This window comes from Otolemur garnettii, unplaced genomic scaffold (assembly GCF_000181295.1).
Source record: "Otolemur garnettii isolate 467f Iridium unplaced genomic scaffold, OtoGar3 scaffold00055, whole genome shotgun sequence".
Classification (NCBI taxonomy): domain Eukaryota; kingdom Metazoa; phylum Chordata; class Mammalia; order Primates; family Galagidae; genus Otolemur; species Otolemur garnettii.
The window spans coordinates 7,037,061-7,047,280 of NW_003852450.1; the positions used below are offsets into that span (position 1 = coordinate 7,037,061).

General features: G+C 48.8%; 1 protein-coding gene across 1 annotated transcript in view; it reads right to left on the minus strand.

The window, feature by feature from the left end:
* The window catches only part of LGR6 (leucine rich repeat containing G protein-coupled receptor 6), a 125,857-nt gene that overhangs the window by 44,401 nt on the left and 71,236 nt on the right, over positions 1-10,220 (minus strand). The window contains exon 5 of the mRNA XM_003792266.3: positions 1,396-1,611. Within this exon, the coding sequence (XP_003792314.1) occupies positions 1,396-1,611 (216 nt within the window). The remainder of the gene's footprint in view (positions 1-1,395; positions 1,612-10,220) is intronic.

Sequence of the window (10,220 nt, forward strand, 5' to 3'; positions counted from 1 at the left end):
GCTCACAGCAACCTCCAACTCCTGGGCTCAAGCGAGTCTCCTGCCTCAGCCTCCCAAGTAGCTGGGACTACAGGTGCCCGCCACAACACCTAGCCATTTTTTGGTTGCAGCCATTATTGTTGTTTGGCGGGCCCCGGGCTGGGGATTTGAACCCGCCACCTTAGGTGTATGTGGCTGGCGCCTTAGCCGCTTGAGCCACAGGTGCTGAGCCAGTTCTTGTCCCCCTATTTATTCTGCTCTTTCAACTAGACTGTTAGATCCCTGATAGCAGTCACCATCTTATACTTATTTTGTCTTCAGTATGCCACATGAGGGCTCTATAAATGGCCTTTTGCTGTTCATTTGCCTCAAACCCATCATGAAGTTCTCATTTTTCCAGTAATCTTGTCCCTCACAGAGACCTGACCCCACTCCCTCCTGAAGTCACAGGGATAGCTCCAAAGCTAGAGCCAACCACCTTGTTCTGTTTACCCTTTACAAATCCTCCCATTGACTCCCAAGAGAAGGGAGGCTGTGGTCATCCTAATAGAAGAATGTGGTCCACAGGGATATTCATCTTGGTTTTCCAATCTCCCGGAACAGAGAATTAAGCAAATTGATCCCTGCCTTTGCACTTCTCAAGTAGAGCTAAGCATCACCTATTCCTTCCCTCAGAAAATCACACCAGATTTCCAAAACCAGGGGAGGCAATGTTACCATTTCACAGAGTCACTAACACGCATGTTCTCGAGCCTTGTTCCTGCTGCAATTAGTGTGTAACCCAAAGCAATTACAAATGACCTCCAAGCCCTTAGTAATTACCCTATGAACTTACCAATCATTCATAGCAATTAGCTGGGAGCTAATTTGCACTCTAAAGTTCCCACTGGGAAGGCAGTGTTAACCCCAGTCCCCAATTCCTGCCAGGGATGCTATCTCCCAGGTAATTACCCTGATGGGGCTTTGCTGTCTAATTATAAGTGATGGCTTTTTCTCTGCTTCTTCAGGCCTAGGAAACGAGAAGAATTTGTCCTATCTCTGTGCCAAAGTGTATGACTGCATTATTTGGTTGTCAAATATGGTGAAAATTACACAAGAAATTCTTGATTTATATTCCAATTAGCATGGTATAGTTATTATATTTATATAGCAAGAAAATAATAGCTTAATTCCTATTTTCTGATTATAGTTACCCTGGTCCTTTAGCAAATCTCAGAGCACTTCTATAGCTTGCATGTCATTTGATCTCATGGTAACCTATGGGAATCAACAGGGAATGGTCACCTTTATCTTTTTACAAAGGGGAAACTGAGACCAGAAGGTTCAGCAACATGCAGAAAAGAGCAAAGCTAGTCACCATGCAGCCCCCAGCCCCAGCAGGACCCGGTTAGGGATGGGGGACAGAGCCGCACTCACAGCACCACAAGGCTGGTGAGGTTCTGGAAGGCGTAGTCAGGGATGTGGCTGATGCGGTTGAGGGCCAGGGTCATGGCCTGCAGGGCAGGGAGGTTGTTGAGGGCCCTGACAGGGATCTCCGTGAGTGCATTGTCGTCCAGCCACAGGTGGCGGAGGGAGGACAGCCCCTCAAAGCTCCTCTCCGGGACCAAGGAGATGAGGTTGGCATCTAGGCGCCTGGTGAAAGAGAGGATGGAGAGGGATCAATCCAGGGCAAGATGCAGACCAACCTTTAGGGCTAGACTGGGCCAGCCAGGCCCCCAACAGGGCCTTTGAGGTTCCCTGGGACTGAGACTGGGTCTTGGCCACCACTTATCTTGTATCCCCACCTCTTCATGTTCCCATATTTGGCCTCCATTCCAACTTATAATTCTTGACCCTTTATACCAAACATTTCTATTTTATGATCCCCAACTCTTCCTCTCAAACCCAAATTTGAACTCATAGCCCATTTGTAGATAACCAGTATTTCCCCCCACAACCTCAGGCAACCAAATCTATGCCATAGTTCTCTTGCTCTGGGTGTGATATTATCCTTCCCTGCCCTGTGGATTCCAAGACTGTTTAATAGAGATGTTCCAGCATTAGCAGAGGGAACTATCTTTCTTCTGGACCATATCAAAGAAAAATCCTCCCCAGAAATGTAACCCATTCCCTGTTGCCTAACCCCAGTGCTACCCTTTCCTTGTTCAAGGACCCAGGAACCAAGGGGCTCCTGACAAAGTCCTAGAGCTTCTTGTTCCTTTGATGTCCTCTGGTCATCCACAGTTGAAGTATTTGATTAGCTGCTTCTCAGAATAGGCAAACACATGGTGACTGATCCTTTCTGTGCATAACCACAGATTCTACAGTGGTAGAATTCTACGTAATTACTAATGTGTGCCCTGAAAGATCTTTACAGCTCAGCAAAACAAGGAGACTTCCCATCTTAGCTTTTCATAGTTCTGTCCAAGACATGATATTCTTGATCAGTATGCTACTATCTCTGCCTCCTGGTCTGGAACTTAGGCTGAAACCCTATTACTAAATGCAGCTGGTACCAAGGGACCCATACGAACTAATCCATAACTATGGATCTACTCCTGGACTTTACTATCTTAGCAAAAGGGGCTTAGCACTGAGCCATGATTCTCCCACACAGGAATAAGGCACTTAAGCCAAGGAAGGAAACCCCAGCCCAATCCACAAGGGTCTGACAGCCCCATAATCCTGAACCTAAAAGAGAACTGATGGGACCAGTAGCATGGGACAGGGAGATTTTCTTTCACTCCCAGTACAAGCCTGCTTGCAAAAGGTCCGCTAGTGCTTCTCTCTCTTCCCTGAGCATTTCACCAGTGCTCTCCCTGTTATGAGCCTCAAGCCCCATTGGGAGAAAGTCCCCAGCTCACTGTGGGGAGATGGCCCAACACTTCAGTCTTGGGTGTGAAAGCACATTGACCATATGCCCCTTGAAAGCTGCAATTAGGAAAGACTTTCCACCCACATCAAACGGGACCTGATGGGACCAAAAACTCTTCAGCTGAGTGCCCTCTGCTGGCAAAGCCTGTCACCCTGGACATGGCCTTCCAATGGCTCTGTCATACCCTTGATGGTCTGTCTGTGGCTGGATCACCTGGAAGCTTCGTGAAAATATAAATTCCCAAGCCCTTCCCCAGGATAGTGCGGGTCATAAGGTGTGGGGTGAGACCTTGGAATGCTAAAGAATGCCTCACGTGTTCCTAGGCACAGACAGGAACGTGACTCACCTCCTTCAGAAAGGCTACACCTGGAAGCTAGAGGAGGATGGCACCCACATAGAAAGCCCTTGCCATAGTTCTGCCCCAAAGGCAGTGTTCCAAGAACACCAGCTACCAAGAAGCTTCTTCCTCAGGGGAATCCAGTGGGAAAAGAAGACGGCTGTTCACAAAGCAACACTATGACAGGGGAAGTATGGGGCCATGGGCACCTGGTCCAAAGCAACAAAGAAGGCCTCCAGAAGAAAGTCATGCTTACGTGGAGAACTGGTGGCCAAGTAGGAACAGTCAGGGGAGGAGGTGGGGAAAGAGTTCCAAGCAGAGGGAATGGCATGTGTAGCTAGCCACGGGCCTGATGTTCTCTCAAAAGAGCTTCATTCTCTTTAACATCCTTATCACCTGACCCTTAGAAGGTAGAACAGCCTTGTCTGGGCCTTGACCTTGAGAGAGCAGAGCCACTGTGAATGACCCTCAATGCCACGATTGAATTCAAACTCTATTTTTGGATTCAAACCTCAATGTTTGAATCTTAACTTCTTCTTCTTTTTTTTTCATTAAATCATAGCTGTGTACATTAATGCAATCATGGGGTAAAATGTGCTGGTTTTACATACAATTTGAAATGCTTTCATCAAACTGGTCAACGTAGCCTTCACGGCATTTTTCTTAGTTATTGTGTTAAGACATTTATATTCTTTGAATCTTAACTTCTTATGTGGTTAAAGCCCTCATTTACTCAGAACACACTGTGTTCTAAGAGTATTACACGTATTAAACCACTGTTTTTCATAATCTGTGAGGTTGATATTTTGCAAATGAGAAAAATGAGGTATAGAGAGGTTAAGCAATCTGCCCAAGGTCATACATCTAGGAAGTGGCAGAGCTAGGATTCAAACCTAGACAACTGGCTTCAAAGTATATAACTCTAACTGTTTCGCTATATCATCAGCACACTCCAAAGTCACCATGTTTATGTACCTCACTGATTTCTATACCAACCTGGAATGCTCCCAGGACACCTCACTCCTGCCCCTTCATATCTATCATCTATCATCCTATCACGGAGGCCTACAGTTACATCATCCCATTGTGGTCATGGTGGCCCCATCATCCCACCCCACTGAGGCATCAGAGAATATATCTGATCTTCCTCTAGTCTAGGTCTTTGCTTCTCAGTCTGTGGCTCATGGACTGACAGCTGGAAGCTTGGTAGAAATCCAGAATCATAAGCCCCACCCCAGACTTACTATATCAGAAACTGGATTTTGACCTGACTCCCAAGTGATTCATTAATTCATAAGCACTTTAATGTTTTTAAAGCACTGAGCCAGGTTTTCGAAGGCTTCTGATACTCTGGTCCAATGACCTTAGAATACTGAATGTGGCAAGGAAGTCCCTTTCCTCTGGTGGTTAGTACTCAGCTGGTCCTGTTGTGCTTAGATTTGATTACTCTAGGATGTTTTTGTTTATCTGTGGTGTCAGATATCATAAAAAGTATGTGTGGATTGGGCGGTGCCTGTGGCTCAAAGGAGCAGGACACCAGCCCCATATACCGGAGGTGGTGGGTTCAAACCTGGCCCCGGCCAAAAAAAAAAAAGTATGTGTGGACTCTTTTTTAGTGATCGGCTTTTGTTAATATTTGTGTATTTCCTGTATAGCCCAAGACAATGCTTACTTTCCTAATCTGTGGCAGAGAAAAAAAAAGGTTGGACACCCCCTGCAGATTAGCCCCACTTTACAGAGAGATTAAGGTTACACAGCTAATAAGCCACAAAGCTGGGTGTGAACCCAAGTTGTTAACACCCAAATCCAAGTCTCTCACTATTATGACATGCTGCTGGTGCTGAGGTGCACGAGGGGAGGCGAGAACTTGCTCACCCACTTGAGAAAGCCTGGGATATTAGGACAGAGGGTATGGCTGAGTTGAGAAGACGCCCCCAGTAGATGCAGGCAGGAGGCCAGTCAGGCAAGGACACAAATGATCTTCTGTTCCGGGAGCTCCAAGGCCATTTGGAAGTTGCCTCTTCTGTGCATATGTGTATGTATGAGTACATGCCATTGCCTGCCCGCAGGCATGTGCACACTCACACGCACAACCTTTGGGCCTGGTTAGTCCATCTCAGTCCATCTCTTGTATTTTGTGCAACACACAGGCAGGAGAGCTTGGGAAGGGCCACTTCTAGCAGGCAGGGGCTACCTTCCACTGGCTCAGGACAGGGGCCTTGCTTTCTCAGCCTCTCCAGGGAGAGGGCTGGATGGCCTGAGCCTCCAGGCCTCTTTCTGCTGTGTCAGGGAGAATCTGTCTCCCTCCTGCCATGGCTCACAGAGCTTTTGGAGTGGTGTGATGAAGCAGGCTTGGGTGGGGTGGGGGAGATCTTCTTAGCTCTGTTCCTGACACCTGGGGACAGGGACATGCCAAAGGCAGATAATGAAGCAAAGTGGGGAGTGAGGATGAGCATATAGAAGAAATCGTTCAGACCTTTATTTTCATCTGGGGCAAGTGAGCGACCCAGGAGTTTTCCTCAGGCCAGGTGGGTTCAGGTGTGGGACATAGACCCAGGCTAGCATTGCCAGTTATATCAAATAAAAATACACGCTGCCCATTTAAATTTGAATTTCAGATAAATAACAAATAATTTTAGCATAAATATCCCAATATTTATGGGATAATGCCCAGGGCAATGCCCAGTTAAGTCTTAATTTCAGATAAATAAGTAATAACTGTTTGGTATAAGCAGGTCCCATGCAATGTTTCTATTCTACCTGGCCACTCTGATCCAGGAGGCTGAGTTGAGCATGGGAGGAGTGTGGGCTTAGCCATCAGACAGATCTAGGCATGAATCACCCCTCCTGTAATTTTCTGGTGACTGCCCACCAGAGAGATTATTTTAAGGTTAATGCATAGCCCAGAGCCTGCCACCAACCATTCCCTTTCCTTCTCCCCTGCTAGCAAACATGCTATCTAGAGGGGCCCTGGGGGCCCAAGGCAGGAATTGGACACCAGGTAACTATAGGTTTGGCTGTGAAGACAAAACACTCCCTTGGTGGGGACTCCCTAGGGAGGCCCCAGAGGCCTGGGGAGGCAGCAGGAGGGAATAGAGCAGCGGAGGCTTCCATCTTCTCCCTGTCCCCTTCCTGCTTCTTATTGGCCACCCTCTTCCTCTCTCAGGAACTTCTGACTCTGGGGAACACTAAGGCTCACCATCCAGGCTGTAGAGAAGTGCCTCCCTCTCTCTCCCCATTCAGCTCCTGGTAGGATGGGGCACTCCCTGAAAAACACTCCCCCATCCCTTGGAGTAAGGGTTCAGGCTGCCCTGGGGTTTCTAGTTCTCTAGCTCTCCTACCACGCGGGGGTGGGGCAGCTGAAGGGGCCTCTGAGCAGCCAGCAGAATCTCCCACTTGGAACTGAAAGATCTTTTTGAGCAGTTCCCTGTCTGCAGGTGGGAGAACCAATCCTGACGGCCTCTGGCTTGGCAGGAAGAAGAGAGCAATTATACCAATTAAGCTCTGGAATAGAATCAACAACCCCCAACAGCTCTTCTCTTTCTCCCACGTGGGCCTGGGCCCCTCTGGTGATTTCTGATTACAATTTTTACCTGCGGTAATAGGGCAGATTAGCAGAGACCTCACAGGCCAGCTCAGGCTTGTTGGGCTCTGAGGAACAGCTTAACCTCTGGAGGGCCAAACTGCTCCTAATACTCACGCAGCCTAGGGCTGAGGCTGATGTGGAAGGGGCAGGGAAGGGAGGGATGGAGCGAGGGGGCCCCTTCCCTCCAAGGCCCAAGGGACAGCTGGTGTGAAAGTCGCGGTCATAGGATATCCCAGGGAGCCAGGGACAAGAGGACCTGGTTCCACCCGACCAAAAGAGCAAGTTGTAGCAGATGAGCTTTAGGTTAGACAACAAGAAGTTACTCAAGGACGGTGACCCGAAAAGATAGTAGTGTAACTCAGAATCACGTTATGGCAGAGCGTGAAGGAGCCTGCCAGCCTCAGTCGTCTCTTATGAGGAGCCTGAAGCCCACAGAGACAAAGAGAAATACCTAAAGGCAGGGGCAGGGCCAGGACCCAAACTCAGAGCTTCTTTGTGCCCTACCCTCTGGTTCCCCCAAACCAAAGGGATGACAGAGAGGTACACACCTCTCGCAGCTGCAGGAAGCATGCTTCTATTTGGAAATCAGGGGCTCTTATAGCCCACAGAGATTGGGCTAACGGATGCTATCCAGAATTTCTTTTTCCAATATCCTACCAGATCTTAGTCAAATACAAGACGAAAGAGACAGAATCAGGGCTCCTGGTGACCTATGGAGGGAGTCAGGTTTTCATTTGAAAGGGGGCCTGCCTGTGAAGTTCCACGCTGAGTGCCTGGAACTCATAGTACCTGGAAGCCATAGTACCTGCTTCCTGAGCACAGGCTGTCTTTGAATCCAAAGGCTAGTGTGTATGTACCAGGAGTTCAGCAGGGAAAAGAGGACAGGCGCCCTTCTCTTCTACTCCATTCAGGTCAGTCATGACTTGGGTCCTCTCTTCAGCTCATGTGCTGGGAAAGGACATGGTGATGATAGGATGGGGAACCTTAGGAGGAACAGAAAGAGGCTGAAAACCAGAATTCATGAGGAAAGATGTGCCTGATGTAGGCTCCATGGGGTTGGGCTCATCCAGGGAGGAATTCTGTTTCTTATCCAACAAGATGGCACCACCAGGGCCCTCCCGTGATGTGGCCCCTCATCCTAAGAGAATATCTCCAGCCAGTCCTGAGACCTGGAGTGTCCCTTTCCTGCATCAGGATTTTGTAGAGTAAGAAAGGAGGGCCAGGGTACCATTTCAGTTGCTGAAAGTTTAGAGAGGAGAAAGGAGTCCCCAGCCAGCTTTCATCTAAGATTGGCAGGGCCTCTCTGCCCTGACTCCCATCCCAGCCTGGCTGCCTCCCTCTCTCTGTGAAGCTGCCCACCACTCAGACCCTCCTGGATCGGCCAGCTACATGATTTCTGGAGCCTGACACAAAAGGAGAATGCAAAGCCCTTATTCAAAAATTCTTAAGAATTTCAAGAGGGCAGCAGCAGAGCCTTAAACCAGGCACAGGCCCCTCCCATGGTCAGGGCTGGTGCAACTACACAGGTCGCAGCCTATGAGGTCAGCCCTGCTCCCAGGCTCAGAAGTTCTCAGAAACTGTGAGCCAGGCCTTCTGCTCTCATCTCCTGACTCTGAGAGTGACAGGAACAAAGAGGTTGTGGACAAGGACTATTTGACTCATGGTTATTGATGGTCTGCCCTGGACTTGGCCCCGGACTGGTTTACCATCTCTAAACCCCATTCCCCCAGCACAGTGTGGGTGCATAGTTGACTTTTTGGTAGAACATGGGGAAAGGAGAAGAGAGAAAAGGTGGAGGGATCATCTCAGGCTCTGGCAGGGGTAGAAAGGGGAGGGTGGAAGGGGGAGGCTATAGATGGCTTAAAAAAATAAAAAGAGAGCAGCCACTATGGAAATGGTTATTCTGTGGGGAAAATATTCCACAGGGAGCCGTTGATTGCCCGGAGGGTCCAACAGCCCTGACAGAGAGCCTGCCAGGGAAGGCGAGGGTTCCAACAGGGAGCAGGCTGGCACCTGCCAAGCAGAGAGGAGATGCCCCCGGGCTGTCCACAGGCAGCAGGGCCCCAGTGCCCCACACCAGCTGCCAGTGCCCGGTGAGGTGTGAGACTGTGTGTAGAGGGCCATGGGGCTGCAGTGCGGTGGTGGGCAGGCCTTGCCCATGGCATGCCCTGACCCTGCTCGGCAGATGGGCTTGTCCACTGGAGACCAAACAGACTCTACACCCATAGACTCAACCATTTTAGGCCTGGTACTCATGTGCCTTTGCCTAGGCACACCTCCCAAGCTCCCCTTGTAAAGACCACAGCCTGCCTTCTGTGAAGGCCCTTTATGGCCTTACAAGGACTTCCATAAAGCCTCTACTGCCCCAAATATCTCCCCCACACCTATTAGGCTGCCTGAAACGCATCTCATTGTAGATAGCATCATTCCTTTTGTCTTCATTTCAATCGGATTGGATTAAATCCAATAAACCTTCATTCAGTGTCTACTATTATGCCAGCATTGTGCTCACTTCTGGGGTTCAAACTTGAATAACACATGGTCCTTTTCCAGAGAAACTCTTAAGACTATTTACTCTAGCATTTAATGAAATGATATAAAAGCCTTAGCTAACATTTATTGAGGACTAGCTTACTGTCAGGTGTGCTAAGCATTTTATGTTTATTATTGTATTTAATCTCCATCCCAGCCTTGCCGAATGGGAACCTTATTGTTCCCATCTTACAAGCAGAAAAGGAGGCTCAGGGAGGTGAAACCATCAGTTTGAGCCCAAAGCCTATGGCTTTAAACTCATGGCTACACTCACTTTCATCAGGTATATGGCAAACACTCTAGGAACTGGGGCCCAGTCATTCTGTCTGAGAAATACAGAAAGGCCCCACAAAGGAAGCAACATTTGAGCTGACTCCCGAGGTAGGAGCAGAAATTTTCTGAAGAGCCAGTATTAGAGAAAGGAGTACGAGACAGAAAGAGCAACATGAACGAAACCCCAGAGGCAGGAAGGGCATTTAGTGAATAGTCCAAGCTTGGAGGTAAGAGCAAAGGGGCTGGAGATGGAATAATCAAAGCTGGAAAAGGGCAGATAATGGTGGGTCATACCTTAAATTGGCGTTTTAGAAAGATCTCCAAAGTTAAACGGGGTTGAGTTTGGGCTGGGAGGAATGAGAGGCAGGTAGACAGCTGGGAGGCTGTTTCGGAGTATGTAAATCAGAGAAGTTCTCTCTACTAGAAAGTAAGAACCTTGGCTCAGCAGGTGGCTGAGCAGCTGTGGCTCAAGCAGCTAAGGCGCTAGCCACATACACCTAAGGTGGCGTGTTCGAATCCTCAGCCCGGGCCCGCCAAACAACAATGATAGCTGCAACCAAAAAATGACCAGGCATTGTGGTGGGCACCTGTAGTCCCAGCTACTTGGGAGGCTGAGGCAGGAGACTCGCTTGAGCCCAGGAGTTGGAGGTTGCTGTGAG